Source organism: Mobula hypostoma, chromosome 4 (genome assembly GCF_963921235.1).
Source record: "Mobula hypostoma chromosome 4, sMobHyp1.1, whole genome shotgun sequence".
In the NCBI taxonomy this organism is placed as follows: domain Eukaryota; kingdom Metazoa; phylum Chordata; class Chondrichthyes; order Myliobatiformes; family Myliobatidae; genus Mobula; species Mobula hypostoma.
Genome location: NC_086100.1, coordinates 32,451,483 through 32,471,425, shown reverse-complemented (window position 1 = coordinate 32,471,425; position 19,943 = coordinate 32,451,483). Strand labels below are relative to the sequence as shown.

The 19,943-nt window shown below is 41.6% G+C and overlaps 1 protein-coding gene across 16 annotated transcripts in view; it reads right to left on the bottom strand.

Moving 5' to 3' along the window:
* dlg1b (discs large MAGUK scaffold protein 1b) overlaps positions 1-19,943 on the bottom strand; it is a 489,566-nt gene that overhangs the window by 45,701 nt on the left and 423,922 nt on the right. For all 16 annotated transcript variants that reach the window (XM_063045530.1, XM_063045518.1, XM_063045519.1 and 13 more), the window contains 2 exons: positions 19,703-19,817; positions 7,883-8,059 (listed from right to left, as the gene is read on the bottom strand). In XM_063045530.1, coding sequence (XP_062901600.1) covers positions 7,883-8,059; positions 19,703-19,817 — 292 coding nt within the window. The remainder of the gene's footprint in view (positions 1-7,882; positions 8,060-19,702; positions 19,818-19,943) is intronic.

Genomic DNA, 19,943 nt, shown 5'->3' with positions numbered 1-19,943 from the left:
GAGTGTTGTTGTCTTGGACAACATACGATTAGCAGGGAGAAACTAATGTAGGCTTTTACAGAGCATTAAGGTGAATAAATCCACAAGGTCTGACCTGCGGTACAATCTTGGACCTTGTGGGAAGCTAGAGGAGAAAGTTCTGAGGCCCTTGCAGAGATATTTACTTCATGTCTATTCAGAGAGAGCTGGAGAGTAGCTAATGTGGTATCACTATTTAAAAAGGGTAGCAAAAATAAGCCAGGAAACCACAGCTTGATGAATCTGAGATTGATGGTGGGTAAATTGCTGGAGGGGATTCTGAGGGATGAGATCTACGAATATTTGCAGAGACAGGGTCTGGTCCTGGACAGCGTACCTTTGTGCATTGGATGTCAAGACTGACAAAGTAGCACAAAATCTTTGTGCTCTTTGAGGTAACTAGGACAGCAGCTGAGCATTAGGCAAATTGCATGGGATCCAAGGGGACTTAGAGGACTTGAATCATAATTGATTAGAGGGAGGAAACAGAGGGAGAATTATTTCTAAGGCTGGAGGCCTTTTTCTAGTGGTGTTCCACAGGAATTGGTGCTAAGATCTTTGTTGTTTGTAAATTTATATAAAGAATTTGTATGTGAATGCAGCCACACTCAGGTTGGAGGAACAACACCTTATATTCCGTCTGGGTAGCCTCCAACCTGATGGCATGAACATCGACTTCTCTAACTTCCACTAAGGCCCCACCTCCCCCTCGTACCCCATCTGTTACTTATTTTTATGCACACATTCTTTCTCTCACTCTCCTTTTTCTCCCTCTGTCCCTCTGAATATACCTCTTGCCCATCCTCTGGGTCCCCCCCCCTTGTCTTTCTTCCCAGACCTCCTGTCCCATGATCCTCTTGTATCCCCTTTTGCCTATCACCTGTCCAGCTCTTGGCTCTATCCCTCCCCCTCCTGTCTTCTCCTATCATTTTGCATCTCCCCCTCCCCCTCCAACTTTCAAATCCCTTACTCACTCTTCCTTCAGTTAGTCCTGACGAAGGGTCTCGGCCTGAAACGTCGACTGCACCTCTTCCTACAGATGCTGCCTGGCCTGCTGCGTTCACCAGGCCTGTGTGTTGCTATTAGCCAAAGGTTGTTGTTTATATGGCCTTTAGCAAGGGCTTTGACAGGGTCCATCATGGCAGGATAATCTGGAAGATTAAATTGCATGGGATCCAAGGGGACTTAGGGGACTTGAATCATAATGGATTAGAGGGAGGAAACAGAGGGAGAATTATTTCTAAGGCTGGAGGCCTTTTTCTAGTGGTGTCCCACAGGAATTGGTGCTAAGATCTTTGTTGTTTGTAAATTTATATAAACAATTTGTATGTGAATGCAGAAGGCGTGGTCGTTAAGGTTACAGATGATACTAAATTAAGTGGTGTTGTAGATAATGTAGCAGGTTATAAAAAAATTACAGGAGAGTCTTGGTCAGTTCGGTATGTGCGCAGACGGTTGGCAAATGACTTTCAATCCAGATAAATGTGAGGTATTGCATTTTGGGATATCAAACCAGGTAGGACTTTTCTAGTGATTATACAATGGTAGGGCTCTGGGGAATGTTTTGGGGCAGAGGGACCCACGAGTACATGTGCATAGTTTGCTGAAAGTGGCATTGCAGGTAGATAGGGTGGTGAAGTCAGTGTTTGGCACACTGGACTCCATCAATCAGGGCAAGTATAGGAGTTGGGAAGTTAAGATACAATAAAATAAGACACTAGAGAGGTCATCACACTTGTGAACCGTTTTCGTCATTCTAATATAAGATATTATTAAGCTAGAAAGAATGTGGAGAAGATTAAGAACATTAAACTGTACAGCACAGTACAGACCCTTTAGCCCATGATATTGTGTCAGCCTTTTAACCTACTCTAAATTGTGCTGATTACTGAGACAAATGGCAACTGCAGCACCAAGTGTATTGCTCCAGTACCCGGTAAAAGTTAAAGTGGTTTAAAACATTTACAGAACTGCTTATGGTTGCAACCACGTACTGTTGGTAAACCCCCCCCCCCCCACATAGAACTTGAAGTTATACATTTATACATGTAGCAAAATGCTCCACGAAAAGTGCAATCAAACAAAATTTGTGACCAAATCAAAAATAGTTCATGAAGGTAAAGCTGAAGCTTGGTAGGACAGTGAGAAGGGAGAGGTGGGCAGTGGGGCTGGTGTTGAAGCACAGAGAGGTCAAGCTAGAGCAATGTGGCTATCTGAGAAGACTGTACAAAGGGAATTGTTAGGGAAATACAGAAAGACTGAACCCATGGACAACAAGTTCGGAAAATTGAGGTTTTATTTAATAGCGAGCCAGTGCAGGCTGGTTATACAGGGACTACAGTAAGTAGGACTTGGTATAGATTAGGTAAGAAACAGGTTCTAATATCTTAGCCTAAGTAAGATGTATGTAAAGTGGAAGATGAATGTCCGGCAGGATAGTATTATAATGCTCTAATTAGGCTACACCCACAAAAAGCTGGAGGAACTCAGCAGGCCAGGCAGCATCTCTGAAATCTCTAATTAGGCTATGTCAGTTTAGAGAGAACTATTAACCAGTATACTGAGAATGTGCAACACTACTTCCAATTATGTCCCAGGATCTTGAATGTTCAAAAGGTAAGGTTGAAAGACTTCCGCTTAACATAATGCGGCAATCATGCTGCGTAGTACTCCCGTACACCTGCACTTGAGCAGAGTCAATGTTACATATTTCACCAGAAGTAGAGTTGAGCTTCGCTGTAGAGCCTCGGAATGCAGCCATGAATGGGCTGATGAGTAAATCCAATTCTTCAAAAGGTTTGAGAATTGCCCTCCTGTTCACACCAGTCCAGGTGTGGAGACACCCAACGTTCCCTTAACACTGGTGCCTCCCCTCCTCCCTCCTCCAGTTCAACACATGGATGAACAACACATAAACTCATCAAGAAGGCTGAATCTGTCCTTGGCTACAAACCAGGACTCTTTTGAGTTAGTGGTGGAGAGAAGGTCACTAAATAAACTGTTATCCATCATGGACAACCAGGCACATCCTCTCCATAACCTACTGAATAGGCGGTGGAGCAACTTTTCAAACAGACTCATTCAGCTCAGCTGTCATAAGGATTGTTACAGAAAATCTTTCCTAGCAAATGCAATAAGCTTATACAACAGTTCATTTCTATGCGACAGGAGAACACATATCATAGTACAATAGTCTCTGTTTTATTATTTCGTACATTATTATTGCACATTGGTACATTATTATTATTATTATGTATATTATTATTCTGTACTTTATTATTAGTTAAGACTGCACATTGCTAAGTGTGTTTTTAAATGTTGCTGCTGTAATGAAATAATTTCCCACTTGGGATCAATAAAGTACCTATTATTATTATTATTACCACTGTCTACATCCCTTCCTTGCCCTGCACCTACCATCTACCTCTCCACAGACCAACTGCTATCGTCCCGAACTTCACCTCCCCCAGCTCCCACTTTCCATCAGCTTCCGAGTTACCATGGATTCACCTTCACCACTGAGTAGGTGGGAAGGGCTCTGGGGAAATTCAGACACGACAAAGCACTGGGACGGGTTGGTGTGAACCCCAAGGTTCTGAATGAGTGTGTTAAGCTGCTGTGTGGAGTACTCCAGCGCATTTTCAATCTGAGTCTCAGTCTGGAAAGGGTCCTGACTGAGTGGAAAGCATCATGTGTGGTCCCATTACCCAAGAGGGCCGACCAAAAGTTTTGAATGACCACCGTCCAGTGGCCCTGACCTCACACATCATGAAGACCCTACAGAGGCTGGTCCTGACTCACCACTGACCCTTGGTCAGGTCAGTCCTTGATTCCCTGCAGCTAGCCTACCCGGGCGCATTAGAATCAACGATGGTGTCATCCACCTGCTGAACAGAGCCTACTCCTATCTGGATAAGCAGGGCAGCACTGTCAGCATCATGTTTTTCGATTTCTCAAGAGCCTTCAATACCATACAGCCCTTACTGCTGGGGGGAAAAGCTCAGTTCAATGCAGGTTAGCACTTCCATTGTATCCTGGATAATGGATTACATGACTGGCAGACCACAATTTGTGCAGCTCCAGAGCTGTGTGTCAGACATGGCCATAAGGAGCACGGGGGCCCCACAGGGGACTGTATTGGCTCCCTTCCTGTTTACCCTATATGCCTTGGACTTTAGGTGCAACACTGAGTCATGTCATCTGCAAAAATTTTCTGATGATTCAGCAATACTTGGGCGCATAAAGGGAGGATGGGAGAATGAATACAGGGCCCTGGTGGAGGACTTTGACAAATGATGCAAGCTGAATCATCTGCAGCTCAACATCAGTAAGACAAAGGACATAGTAATGGACTTTAGGAAGACTGAGCCTGTACTGCTCTCTTGTTACTATTGATGGTGAGGATGAGGCTGTGGTGAGGACCTACAAGTATCTGGGGGTGCACCTGGATGACAGACTTGAGTGGAGCACCAACACAGAGACTGTATGGCTTCTACTTCCTGAAAAGTAGTTCCTTTGGAGTATGCAGGTCTCTCCTTCACAGTTCTACTAGTCTGTTGTCACCAGAACAATCTTCTATGCGCTGGGGCAAAGGTATCAACTTGGGTGATGCCGACAGGCTCAATAAACTGATTCCAAAGGCTGGCTGTGTTACAGGAATCAAACTGGACATACTGGATCCTGTGACAGAGCAAAGAACCCTGCAGACAATCTTGGCAATTCTGGACAATGTTTCTCACCCTCTCAGGCCACCTTGGATAAACAGAGGAGCACGTTTAGTAATAGACTAAGATAACTGTGCTGTTCCAAAGAGCACTGTATGAGGTCATTCTCACCCTCGGCCATTAGGCTCTAGTCAACCTATAGCCTGGAAAGTGATGACTTGCTCCTGTTTGATGGTTTGAGGTAACTTATATTTTATTCTTTTTTACTTCTCTTCTAATATTTGTATATCTGTGTACTTATAATGCTACTGTGACATTAATTTCCTTTGGAATCAATAAAGTATCTCTCCATCTATCTAAAGGTCAACTGGCTCACAGTATCACTGATGAACTAAGGCTAACAGCTATGAAGAAAATTGGACCTTAAAATATTGCTCTCCATTATATTTTCTAACTACTTAGAAAGTACTAGTCCAAAAATGGGAAGTAATTGATTTCCAAAATGTATGGAGACTAAAGGAAAATGTTACCAATTTCTGAAAGATTTAAGCACAACTTCACCAGTTTAATCCCAATTGTCGAATTATAACTAAAATCACTTCAGCTTTTTATTTAGCACACTGACAAAAGTATAATGTGAATACTTCCACACCTCATACTTACTCAAACACAGTCACTATCTCCTGTGGTTTTGTACACCTTGCTGCTCCCTAGGAGAGTTCCTCTTGCAAAAGTGACTTCATTATTTCCTGTCAGAGTCACTTTATGTTCAGATACTGCTGCACCTAGTGTCACTTTAAGTACATACAATCAGATTATTTATATAAGCTAATCTATGTGTATATGGTCGCACTCAACAGTTACTTGTACATTGTGTTTTATAGGATTGTTTTTATTTTATATTTATTGTGCTTATTTATGTTTATTGTGATTTTTAATGCTGCATTGGATCCAGAGTAACAATCATTTCTTTCTCCTTTACACGCGTGTATTGAAGAATGACAAAAAACAATCTTTAATCTTACACAGCAAAACCTGCTATGAATACAAGATGCAGTGTTTCACATTCCATTCAACATCAGCAAGGAGGACATTTGCCTTTACTGAATTTTGACACAGATCTACAATTGGTTTTCCAACATTAAAGCCCATCAATGCTATTCTCAAAAGACATTAGATATTCAAATCATTCTTTCTGATGCTAAGTTTGGATTAATATTAACAAATCACAGGCAAATGGTAAAAAATCATATGAAATAATTGCAAATGGATTTTTTTTTTTTGCTATTCTGCATTCTCAAAATTTTCCAGTTGGTGCTGGAAGGCAGAATCTTTAAATCAGTCTCTTAAAAATTGGGCATTCCAAAAATACAATTTAAATACTCACATGAAGAAAACAGGATGAGAATTTTGCTCCAAACTCCCATTGTATTTAAGTAACCACTATTTTATTTTGCCTGGCTTTATTCTGTTGCAAAATTTTATAATTGAATATGATCTCATCATACTTAAAACGAGCTCTCAATGGCCTGTGACCTGGATCAATCAATGGCAACCCAGGCCAGGCCAAGCTGCAGACCCACAGGACGGTCTTTTGATGAAGGGGCAAACACGCATTTAATGCACCATGCTCCAACTTCCTCCAAACTTTCCTCTAAAAATGTACCAACTAAATTAACCAAATTGAGTTTGTGCCTGCCAACAGTTTTAATTCAATTATAAATCAGGAAAGAGTAAACAAGTATCTGACCACTCAGAACAAAGGCAAATCAAGTTACTTGTGTATGACCTATATTTTACAATATTTCACACATATTAACACAATTATTGTACATTGCATTAAATGGCTGATTTTATTGAGGAGTTACAAATTAAACAATGGATAAATGCATAAATCCATTACTTTCTACTAACATTGAAGAAATGGGGCTTTAATTGGATAAATGAAGAGAAACTAGCACCCCTTCACTTTAAATATAAAGAAAACAGGAAATCATTTAAAATAAAAAAAAATTATGAACCTCTACAATTTCTCCCTTTGTTGAATTATACAATTTCAATATATGTTATCATATCTAAATAGCTTCAGAAGCACTTGCGTCTGTTCAATTCTGTTAGTATTTACATCTAAAATGCTAATTTAAGAGATACTGGAGTATTTCCGTATTTGAAAATTGCACTTTCAGATTTTCTGTGTTTTAATAACCCCATGTTGCAGTTCTAGTAATCAAAAATAGGCAAAATATTACCACTACACAAGAAGCTCTTTTGCTTTTAGTATATTCCCAAGTTGCACAAATCTAATTCTCTACAACCAACACACACTGTCCAGTTTTAATTAAATAATATCAGTGAGCTTCTACCCTCACATCACTGTCACAATTAGACTGGATGCGAAAATGTGCACTGGCATAGGCTCTTCATATTTAAGACAACTTATCTCCTTAAATGTGAAGGAAACTTACTTGTACCTTCATTATATGGGAAAATATCAACTTTCCTCTTGCAGATCATGCTAGAGAAGTTGGACTATTTATCTAATTGCAGCTTTATACAGACCATCAGAAACAAGCAAGAACGTTGCCTGCAAAGTGAAACCTACTCAAACTAGGTCTTTCATATGAAAGGGCACCTTATTAGTTTCAGGAAAACCCAACCTTGAATTCTAAGCTCCAAGGTATAATGAGATGGGCACAAAGACATCCTTTTGTTATCATGTGATCCCAAGCATTTGTCATAATCACATTTCAAAGTGAATTTCAAAACAAGTTCTTTAGTATAACCTACTCTGCCCAGATTATATCACCATGTTAAGCAATTCAATTTCAGGAAATGTTTTCAATATTAATTAACATTTTCCTGAGCTATATTTTCTACAAGATAGTAATAATAATATCTTAAAAATGGATGAAAAGTTGCGATTGAACTTAAGCTGATAAAAAGCATTAGACTAATTGAAATGCCATGCCTTCTAGAACTAAAAACCAGTATATCTTTTCAGGAAGATATTAAAGATTGAAAATACTCAAAATCTTGTACATTTCATGCATAAAACTGACATTCCCATAATCAATATGGGAAATAATCTGTAAATAAACAAAAACAAATAATTTGAAATGAAGATGTATTCAAGTATGAAATGTTCTCAGTGCTTACTACATTAAAAAAATCTAATTTATAAGTTTAGAAAAGATCATTACCTTCGTTTGCTTGGGATCACTCCAATTTCCTCACTCTCACCATCCAGCGTTACCTGTCGAGCCTGCCACCACTCATCATCTGATGCATTGATCACATGAAGGATATCGCCAAAACTGAAATTAAGGCCTTGGCTCGGCAGGCCACTGTCTTTGGTCTTGTCATAGTCAAACAAAGCTCTAAATTAAACATAAAAACAGAAAGGGTTACATGGAATTAACATTACAATTCATTGCCAGCATAGAAGTAGGCCATTTACCACAAATTGCTCTTGTTTATCTAGTAACTCCATTGAATTTCGCTCAGCCTCCTAATCACTACCCTTGATTCCCTTCGCCCTCAAAAGAGGGTGCAAAGAGATTTATCAAAACAACTCCAGGCATAAGGACTTTCAGTTATGTCAATTGACTGAAGAATTTAGGGCTGTTCTCCAGTGAAGATTGCAGGGAGATCTACTGGAAGCGTTTAAAATCATCAAGTATATATGCACAACAGATATAGAGAAACCGTTCCCATGGGTGCAAGGGTGACCAGGCATGGCATATAAAATGAAGGTGATTGGGGAAAGAACCAGAAGTAGCCCACTGATACAGCAGTTGGAGCTGGAAATGCTGTCCCTCTCTCATCAACGTTTTTCACTGACGTTTTTTTGGAGAATACACATAGCTTCTCTTTCAAAAAGGGATTACAGCATTGTTGGGAAGTAAATACAAATTATTATAAAATACTTCACCCACAATAAATACTTAAGATACTTTGGTAAAAGACAAAATACTGGAAAGAATGGATCTGTGAAGAGAAAGTTTACAATGACCCAAGTTTTGCTGAGTAGTTCCAAAGGGAATAGTTGTCACTTCCTTTTACTTGGTATCGGAAGGCAAAGACCCCAAATTTGGGACTGCTCACTAATGATTTTTCCTTAGTGCTCCAATGTTTGACTTCTCATAGAATTCAGCTGGTGAGTGATAATTTCAAGCACTTCTTAATTGTTACATTGGGATATCTGCCTACTGGGAGTAAGGGAAATAGCTGTAAGAGTCATTTTCAGGTAATTCAGTAAGTGATTTGTGCTGGTCGGTGGTGTAGTGGCATCTGCTCTGGACTTTGAGGCGAGTGTTCCGAGTTCGAATCCGGCTAAGCAACTGGGCCCCATAAAAAACAAACAAATGCTAAAAAAAAAGGGCAAGGTTGCTGCCCGACGCACCACAAGAGGTGAAGAGGAACAATAAGTAAATGATTTACTGTATATATAATAATGCTCATATTTAGCACTTTTGTTTGGAGGCAGGCTTGTCAAAATTATTTATTCTGGATGGGCATGTTCAGAACTTTTCACGCAATGTCATTTACAACTGGAAGTCTTGCTTATACAAAACTCCGGCCACCACCCCCCACCCCAAACACATCAAAGTTTGCTCAGTAAATATGATTCCCACTTGAAGACTGAGTGGGTCGGACTGTAAAAATCCAAAAGTTCCAAGCTATTATTTCATGTGTAATCCAACAAAATGGAAGATAAACAGGCAGGCTAATGACATATAAAGAAAAATAGTGTAGTTACAACAAGTGTAGTTAATAAGTTAAATAACCAATCAAATTTTTCATTCAAATAATTTGTGATACCTGTTTACTCTCTTGCATATGTGCTTTTTTTTCCTCTCTACAGCACATAACTTTGCAACATTCTTTTTTACATCCAGTTTCACTTCTGATTTTTCATTTTTATTGCATGGTTTTCCTTCATCTCATATTACAGCATCTATCATTTCACTTTTTAGATAAAATGCATCACGGTACTGAGAGAACCAATTAACGTGCGCACAGATAAATGTCATTAACACTGAAAGCTTCAACAGCCTTATTACTTGATATCTTATATGATGATTCATTGTTTCCAACGTTTGCAACTTCCAGCTAATATCCCCCAAACAGGAAAAAAAATTATCAGGAAATGAAAACCAATGGTTTGCTGATACAAGAAGATTAATGCCATCTACTAATTCATTTTTGCTTTTCCAACCCAGGTCAATGGTGGTTGGAACTATTCTTCGTGTATAAACTATCACCTCATCATTCTGATATTTCATCTTTCAAATTCACATGTTATAAAGTAGCTTTACGTTATCTTGGGTGTTAATGCTAAATGTTGCAAAGTATATGAAAACAAATGATGTAAGAGTATCAGATGAAAAGGCTCACTATCTTAGTTCAGAAGCAGCAGAAGCTACAGCACAACAGGGTAAAACTGCTTCACCTTCTGATTTGGTGACTCTTCCCCACATCTTAAATACTCTGCCTTCCCTTCCCTTAGGTCTTAGAATATCTAATAGATACATGCCTTATGAAATTTGGTATTTTTTCATGCTGGAACTATCAGAAATTTATAAATGTCTTCAGTGATGAAATTATATCTTACAGGTATTTACACAGAAACATAGAAAAACCTACAGCACAATACAGACCCTTCGGCCCACAATGCTATGCCAAATGTGTACTTACTTTAGAAATTACCCAGGGTTACTCATAGCCCTCTATTTTTCTAAGCTCCATATACCTATCCAGGAGTCGCTTAAAAGACCCTATCATACCTGCCTCTACTACTGTCACCAGCAGCCCATTCCACGCACTCACCACTCTCTGCATAAAAAACTTACCCCTGACATCTCCTCTGTACCTACTTCCAAGCACCTTAAAACTATGCCTTCTCGTGTTAACCATTTCAGCCCTGGGAAAAAGTGGACTATCCACACAATAAATGCCTTTCATCATCTTATACACTTCTTTCAGGTCACTTCTCATCCTCCGTTGCTCCAAAGAGAAAAGGCCAAGTTCACTCAACCTATTCTTATAAGGCACGCTTCCCAATTCAGGCAATGTCCTTGTAAATCTCCTCTGCACCTTTCCTATAGTTTCCACATCCTTCCTGTAGTAAGGTGACCAGAACTGAGCACAGTACTCCAAGTGGCGTCTGACCAGGGTTCTATACAGCTGTAACATTACCTCTCGGCTCTTGAACTCAACCACTGAAGTAAGACTCACTGATCTATAATTTCCTGGGCTATCTCTACCCCTTTTCTTGAATAAAGGAACCACATCTGCAACCCTCCAATCCTCCAAAACCTCTCCCATCTCTCATTGCCAGAGGCTCAGCAATCTCCTCCCTCGCTTCTCACAGTAGCCTGGGGTATATCTCGTCCGGTCCCGGTGACTTATCCAACTTGATGTCTTCCAAAAGCTCCAGCACATCCTCTTTCTTAATATCTACATGCACAAGCTTTTCCGTCCACTGTAAGTCATCCCTACAATCGCCAAGATCCTTTTCTGTAGTGAATACTGAAGCAAAGTATTCATTAAGTACCTCTGCTATCTCCGGTTCCATACACACTTTTCCACTGTCGCACTTGATTGGTCCTATTCTCTCACATATTATCCTCTTGCTCTTCACATACTTGGGATTTTCTTCAATCCTGCTCGCCAAGGCCTTCTCATGGCCCCTTCTGGCTCTCCTAATTTCGTTCCTAAGGCCCTTTCTGCTAGCCTTATAATCTTCTAGATCTCTATCATTACCTAGTTTTTTGAACATCTCCTAAGCCTTTCTTTTCTTCTTGGCTAGATTTACAACAGCCATTGTACACCATGATTCCTGTACCCTACCATCCTTTCCCTTTCTTATTGGAACATACCTATGCAGGACACCACACAAATATCTCCTGAACATTTGCCACATTTCTGCCATACATTTCCCTGAGAACATCTGTTCCCAATTTATGCTTCCAAGTTCCTGCCTGTTCCTATTCCTCTCCAATGCTATGGTAAAGGAGATAGAATTGTGATCACTATCTCCAAAATGCTCTCCCACTGGGAGATCTGACACCTTACCAGGTTCATTTCCCAATACCAGATCAAGTACAGCCTCTCCTCTTGTAGGCTTATCTACATATTGTGTCAGGAAACCTTCCTGAACACACCTAACAAACTCCAATGTCTTAAGCCTCACTAACATCTTAAGCAACTTCAGCATAACATTATAGTAATGGGAGAATTCAGGGAAAGGTTGAACTTGAACTTAAGAGCACCAAGTCCTGGGGAAGTAATGAGATGGGACAGAACACTGAAGGAGCATTAATAACTAAAATAAGCATTAAGACAAATTAATAATAATATTGCAGTTGGCAGCAAAATAAATCTAAGAAGCACTCACAGAGGAAGAAGATGTATTAAGTCCATTCTAGCTATAAATATATATTCAGGGTTGGAAAGAACAAGGATACTATTCTTGTTAAGTAGAAAAACAGGATTGAGGGTTGGGAAAAATCGCTTTGATAATAAATACAAATGTTTGTTATATGATAAATCTAATTCTGCACTACACTTCCCCTATAACCTCGGGCCTCTTCACTTTTGTAAAAAAAAAGTTTAAGATAAGCGTCTGGAATTGCTCATTTTACCACTTTTTACATCAGAATTTAAATTAGATTTCAAATATCCACCATTTCCATCTTATATTATAAAGTGGTTTTTTCAGTTTCTACCCTTTGTTTTTCTTCCCCCTTTCCTTCTTTGCCCTATCTCCTTCTATTTTAATGCTTCTCCTCTATGCTCATCAGTTACAATGATAGTTTAGCAAACGATCACCTCCCTCGCCCCATCATGAACCTCTCCAGTGATATTCTATCGCAGAATTCCATTCCTCTTTTCATCCCTCCTCATTCTCTGCAACGCTAAACATGTTTGACTTAAAGATCTTCCAGATCTAATTAAGTCATCCACCTGAAACCAACTACATTTCTCTCCACATAGATTCTGCCTTCCTGCCAGTCATTTCCAGTTTTAATATCAAATTTCTGACATCAGCAGTCTTTTCTCTTAACTTTCATTTACCAAGATGATAACTGACAAAGTAATGGGGCACAGCAATGTAGTGCTGCCACATAACAGCAAATTTCATGACATATGCCGGTGATACTAAACCTGATTCTTAAGATCAAAGAAAACAGACTTCTTTTCTCTGTAATGTTTTTGAGATTTACAAACTGTGAGATCTTAACTGAACTAAAGCGGCCACACCCATCTTCTGTTCCCAATTTGTTTTCATGTTACGGAGGACTATAGAGGAAAATATTGCTACTGGTTAATGCGAAGATGTTTGGAGGGAGAAGCTATGAAATAACTCAATGTGTGAAGTAGAAACTGGCAAATGCTAGGTTATTTGCTATTATTAGTTGCTCCTCAGATTTAAATGATACAGGAGAAGATGAAGTTCCTAGAAAATTCAGACTATAATTAGAAAGGACTGCATTGAAAAATGAAAGGACTGTTATTGCAGGAAGAGGAAAAAAAACACAACACGTTGGAAGTGGAAAGCCTGAGAGTAATTTATTTGCTTACTGGTTAGCTGTGGATGGCACATGGTAGATTTGAAGATCCATGTGTCTTCCTTGGAGAATGCGGATTCTACATGTGAGTTCTTCAGCATTTGAAAACTCACAACATTGCCCTTACACATGAGATCGTGTCACTGCCTGTACATTCTCCCCGCATGGGGTCTCCCCGGGTGCTCTGGTTTCCTCCCACAGTCCAGAGGCGTACCAGTTGGTAGGTTACTTGGTCACTGTAAATTGTCCTGTGATTAGGCACGGGTTAAATTGGGGGATTGCTGGGTGGTGTAGCTCAACGGGCCAGAAGGGCCTGTATAAATAAATGTGCTGGGAATACTCAGCAGGCGAGGCAGCATCTGCGGGCAGAGGGATATAGCTCATGTTTCAGGTCAATGATCACCGGGAAGAAATTTTTCAGCCTATGGTTGGGTTGAGATGCTCTCTGATCTTGGCAATCCATTGGCAAACATTTCATCATCATACGAGGAGACATCATCAGTGCGCTGTTCATTTGTGGTCTGTCCGCCAAATGCTCGGTGTTTATATACTGGAGGACTGACCACAAGTGAACAGAGCACTGATGGTGTCTCCTTGTATGGTGACAAAACGATTGCCAAGATCAGAGAGCAACTCAACCCACCGAGCTACACATTTTCCGACTTACTGTTCAGCCTATATTTCTGTTTCAAACTTTACTTCTTTTCACATTAACAAAATTAACTTCCGTATATTGCTCAACCCCTGCTGTCTTGCTCTGCAATACAGTTATATATCTGAAAGCCTCATGTATGTTAAATAAGTATCTTGGATGAAGGAAATAAAAATAGACATGTTATGTAAGTATCCTTATTAACTTCTTAAAAGGGAATGGACCTGCGCAGTACAACTGACGTGCCATGCTACAGGATAAGTTCCTGCTGAAAATCATTGTTTTCTGTGCAACTTATTTGCAAGTGAGCAACAATATTCAAATATAACATCTATTATAATAACTATTTTACATATTGTATTAACTGATGTACAATACAAATGATTGCACATCACTAAGAAACCAGTGGAAAGTTTTAGAACATAGAACATAGATTAGTACAGCACAGTACAGGCCCTTCGGCCCACAATGTTGTGCCGATCTTAAACCCTGCCTCCCATATAACCCCCCACCTTAAATTCCTCCATATACCTGTCCAGTAGTCTCTTAAATTTCACGAGTATGTCTGCCTCCACCACTGACTCAGGCAGTGCATTCCACGCACCAACCACTCTCTGAGTAAAAAACCTTCCTCTAATATCCCCCTTGAACTTCCCACCCCTTACCTTAAAGCCATGTCCTCTTGTATTGAGCAGTAGTGCCCTGGGGAAGAGGCGCTGGCTGTCCACTCTATCTATTCCTCTTAATATCTTGTATACCTCTATCATGTATCCCTTCATCCTCCTTCTCTCCAGACAGTAAAGCCCTAGCTCCCTTAATCTCTGATCATAATGCATACTCTCTAAATCAGGCAGCATCCAGGTAAATCTCCTCTGTACCCTTTTCAATGCTTCCACATCCTTTCTATAGTGAAGTGACCAGAACTGGACACAGTACTCCAAGTGTGGCCTAACCAGAGTTTTATAGAACTGAATCATTACCTCGCGACTCTTACACTCTATTCCTTGAATTATGAAAGCTAACACCCCATAAGCTTTCTTAACTACCCTATCTTCCTGTGAGGCAACTTTCAGGGATCCCTCTGCTCCTCCACACTACCAAGTATCCTGCCACTTACTTTGTACTCTGCCTTGGAGCTTGTCCTTCCAAAGTGTACCACCTCACACTTCTCTGGGTTGAACTCCATCTGCCCCTTCTCAGCCCACTTCAATGTCTCTCTGCAATCTTCAACAATCCTCTACACTATCCACACCACCACCAATCTTTGTGTCATCTGCAAACTTGCCAACCCACCCTTCTACCCCCACATCCAGGTCATTAATAAAAATCACGAAAAGTAGAGGTCCCAGAACCAATCCTTGTGGGACACCAATAGTCACGACCCTCCAATCCGAATGTACGCCCTCCACCACGACCCTCTGCTTTCTGCAGGCAAGCCAATTCTGAATCCACCTGGCCAAACTTCCCTGGATCCCATGCCTTCTGACTTTCTGAATAAGTCCATGTAGATCACATCCACTGCACTACCCTCATTCTTATGCCTAGTCATCTCCTCAAAGAACTCTATCAGGGTTGTTAGACATGATCTGCCCTTCACAAAGCCATGCTGACTGTCCCTGATCAGACCATGACTCTCAAAATGCCCATAAATCCTATCTTGAAGAATCTTTTCCAACAGCTTTCCCACCACAGGCATAAGGCTCACTGGTCTATAATTACCCGGACTATCCCTACTACCTTTTTTGAACAAGGGGACAACATTCGTCTCCCTCCAGTCCTCCGGTACCATTCCCGTGGACAACAAGGACATAAAGATCCTAGCCAGAGGTTCAGCAATCTCTTCCCTCGCCAATGGAGGAGACTGGGGAATATTCCGTCAGGCCCCGGGGTCTTATCCGTCCTAATGTATTTTAAAAACTCCAACACCTCATCTCCCTTAATATCAACATGCTCCAGAACATCAACCTCACTCATATTGTCCTCACTGGCATCAAGTTCCCTCTCATTGGTGAATACCGAAGAGAAGTATTCATTGAGGACCTCGCTCATTTCACAGCCTCCAGGCACATCTTCCCACCTTTATCTCTAATCGGTCCTATCTTCACTCCTGTCATCCTTTTGTTCTTCACATAATTGAAGAATGCCTTGGGGTTTTCCTTTACCCTACTTGCCAAGGCCTTCTCATGCCCCCTTCTTGCTCTCCTCAGCCCCTTCTTAAGCTCCTTTCTTGCTACCCTATATTCCTCAATAGACCCATCTAATCCTTGCTTCCTAAACCTCATTTATGCTGCCTTCTTCCACCTGACTAGATTATCCACCTCACTTGTCACATAGTCAGATGACATGCAACTTAGACAGCATCCTCTTTTCAGACACCATCGTCAGAGAGTCCAGTTCCATCCCCACAACATCACTGGCCTTACGAATGAGTTTGTTGATTCTGTTGGTGTCTGCTACCCTCAGCCTGCTGCCCCAGCACACAACAGCAAACATGATAGCACTGGCCACCACAGACTCGTAGAACATCCTCAGCATCGTCCGGCAGATGTTAAAGGACCTCAGTCTCCTCAGGAAATAGAGACAACTCTAACCCTTCTTGTAGACAGCCTCAGTGTTCTTTGACCAGTCCAGTTTATTGTCAATTCGTATCCCCAGGTATTTGTAATCCTCCACCATGTCCACACTGACCCCCGGATGGAAACAGAGGTCACCGGTACCTTAGCTCTCCTCAGGTCTACCACCAGCTCCTTAGTCTTTTTCACATTAAGCTGCAGATAATTCCGCTCATGCCATGTGACAAAGTTTCCTACCGTAGCCCTGTACTCAGCCTCATTTCCCTTGCTGATGCATCCAACTATGGCAGAGTCATCCGAAAACTTCTGAAGATGACAAGACTCTGTGCAGTAGTTGAAGTCCGAGGTGTAAATGGTGAAGAGAAAGGGAGACAAGACAGGTTCCTTCACCCTACCATTGTTTATCTTCCTCACCAGGACAAACTTATCCCTAATATCCTGCAAGAGATCCTTAAACATCAACCACATGTCCATAGTACATTTCCCTGCAAAAACATCATCCCAATTCACATCTGCAAGTTCTAGCCTTATAGCCTCATAATTCGCCCTTCCCCAATTAAAAAATTTCCTGTCCTCTCTAATTCTATCCTTTTCCATGATAATGTTAAAGGCCAGGGAGCAGTGGTCACTGTCCCCCAGATGCTCACCCACCTAGAGATCTGTGACCTGACCTGGTTCATTACCTAATACTAGCTCTAGTATGGCATTCCCCCTAGTCAGCCTGTCCACATACTGTGACAGGAATCCATCCTGGACACACTTAGCAAACTCTGCCCCGTCTCAACCATTGGAACTAATCAGGTGCCAATCAATATTAGGGAAGTTAAAGTCACCCATGATAACAACCGTATTATTTTTGCACCTTTCCAAATTCTGCCTCCCAATCTGCTCCTCAGTATCTCTGCTGCTACCAGGGGGTCTACAGAATACTCCGAATAGAATAACTGCTCCCTTCCAGTTCCTGACTTCTACCCATACTGACTCAAAAGAGGAACCTGCTACATTACCCACCCTTTCTGTAGCTGTAATAGTCTCCCTGACCAGTAATGCCACCCCTCCTCCCCTTCCCCCCCTCCCTATCCCTTTTAAAGCACTGAAATCCAGGAATATTGAGAATCCATTCCTGCCCTGGTGCCAGCCAAGTCTCTGTAATGGCCACCACATCATAATTCCATGTATGTATCCAAGCTCTCAGTTCATCACCTTTGTTCCTGATGCTTCTTGCATTGAAGTACACGCACTTTAGCCCTTCTAGCTTACTGTCTTTACACCCTTTATTCTGCTTCTCTTTCCTGAAAGCCTCTTTATATGTTAGATCTGGCTTTACTCCATGCACTATACTTGCAGTTCTCGCATGACCTTTATCCTCCTCCGCCTCACTATCTGCTCTAACATCCTGGTTCCCCTCCCCCTGCAAATCTAGTTTAAACCCCCACCTCCCCGGAGCAGCACTTGCAAACCTTCCCGCAAGGATGTTGGTCCCTCTCCAGTTCAGGTGCAACCCGTCCCGTCAGAACAGGCCCCACCATCCCTGGAACAAGGCCCAACTGTCCAGAAACGTGAAGCCCTCCCTCCTGCACCTTAGCCACGTATTCAGCTGCATTATCTTCCTATTTCTAGCCTCACTAGCACGTGACACGGGTAGCAATCCTGAGACTGCAACCCTGGAGGTCCTTCAACTTTGCACCAAACTCCCTAAACTCTCTTTGCAGGACCTCCTCCTTCTTCCTATCCATGTCATTGGTCCCTACATGGACCACGACATCTGGCTGCTCACCCTTCCTCTAGAGAATACTGAGAACTCCATCCGAGATTTGGTGGACCCTGGCGCCAGGAAGGCAACAGACCATCCGAGATTCTTGATCTCTCCCACAGAACCTCTTATCTGTCCCCCTAACTATCAAATCCCCTATCACTACTGCTCTCCTCTTTTCCCTCCTTCCTTTCTGGGCTGAGGGTCCAGTCTCGGTGCCAGAGACACGACCACTGCAACTTGTCCCTGGTAGGTCGTCCCCACCAACGGTATCCGAAACGATATACTTATTGTTGATGGGAACGGCCACAGGGGTGCTCTGCTTATTCTGTCTATTCCCCTTCCCTCTCCTGACAGTCACCCAGCTACCTATCTCCTGACTCTTAGGGGTGACTATCTCCCTGTAACTCCTCTCTATTTCTGCCTCTGCCTCACGAATGATCCGAAGTTCATCCAGCTCCAGCTCCAGTTCCCTAACTTGGTTTGTCAGGAGCTGCAGCTGGATGCACCTTTTATAGGTGTAGTAATCAGGGACAATTGTGCTGTCCCTGACTTCCCATATACTGCAAACGGAGCACTGTACTGCCCTAACTGCTGCCTCCATTACCTACTCCTAATCTAATTAGATTAATTGAAGGAACTTACCCAGCCTTACCTCACTGGGAGCAAGCTCATCCTGAGCCTCTGCTTGCCGAAGCCTCTCGAGCCAAAGCCTTCCTACTCTGTCTCCCACTATTCCGTCGCCCACTCCGTTAATCTGCTCGCTTTTTAAACTCTCCCGCTGTCTCACAGGCCGACCTTCACGCGCTTGCGCAGTCGTGCCCCGTTCAAACTGCCAAAGAAATGACCTTCTCCTTCTCAATCTGTTCCCTTTTTAAACTCTCCCGCTGTCTTACAGGCCGACCTTCATGCGCTTGCGCAGTCGTGTCCCGTTCAAACTGCCGAAGAAATGACTTAATTAGGGTGTTTTAGGAAAATATTAATCACTTGCGGGTTACACTGAAGACCAGGGGCTTTAAATTTAAAGCCATTACTGCAGCCGTTAAATTTGTGACAAATTTCTTCTCAAAATCAGGAACTGATTCTAAAATGAGACTTTTAATACTTCGTCTCATATAAAACTCAATACTAACAGTATACTAACAAGTCGATGATCACGATAAATCTTTTCATGAAGCGTTTCCGTAAAGGGTATACAATTTCACAGGGTAAAATGAAAAATTCATTATCAATGGGGTACCACTAAAAGGACCGTAAGACTAGAAAGATTACATGAATAAATCTGAACTGATTTGAAGCAGGACCTCTACTTTAAGTGTATGACATCTGCAGATGTCAAATTATCTAAATACTCCATGCACTGAGGATTAAAGAGATTTGGGAACTGTGCAGCAGCACAAAATAATTTGTAGCAAGAAGAGCACGAGATGCAAAGGCCTACTGTTAAATTGTCAGTGATTTGTTTTTACCTGACATAGAGGGACCGCTTCTGGCTGGTACGCAGTGACCCTGATCCTGAGCTGATACTGCTGTTCATCATCTGCTCCCGCAAGTCATGGATTTTGGCTTCAAATCTGCTGTATTCTGGTTAAAAAAAAAGGTTTCTTAAATCTTAATGTATTTCTTTTACATTTACTACCTAAGTAATGAATAAGCACATCAAAAAACCCCTTACAAATAAAAGCAATTGTTAATGTTAAGTGATAGACA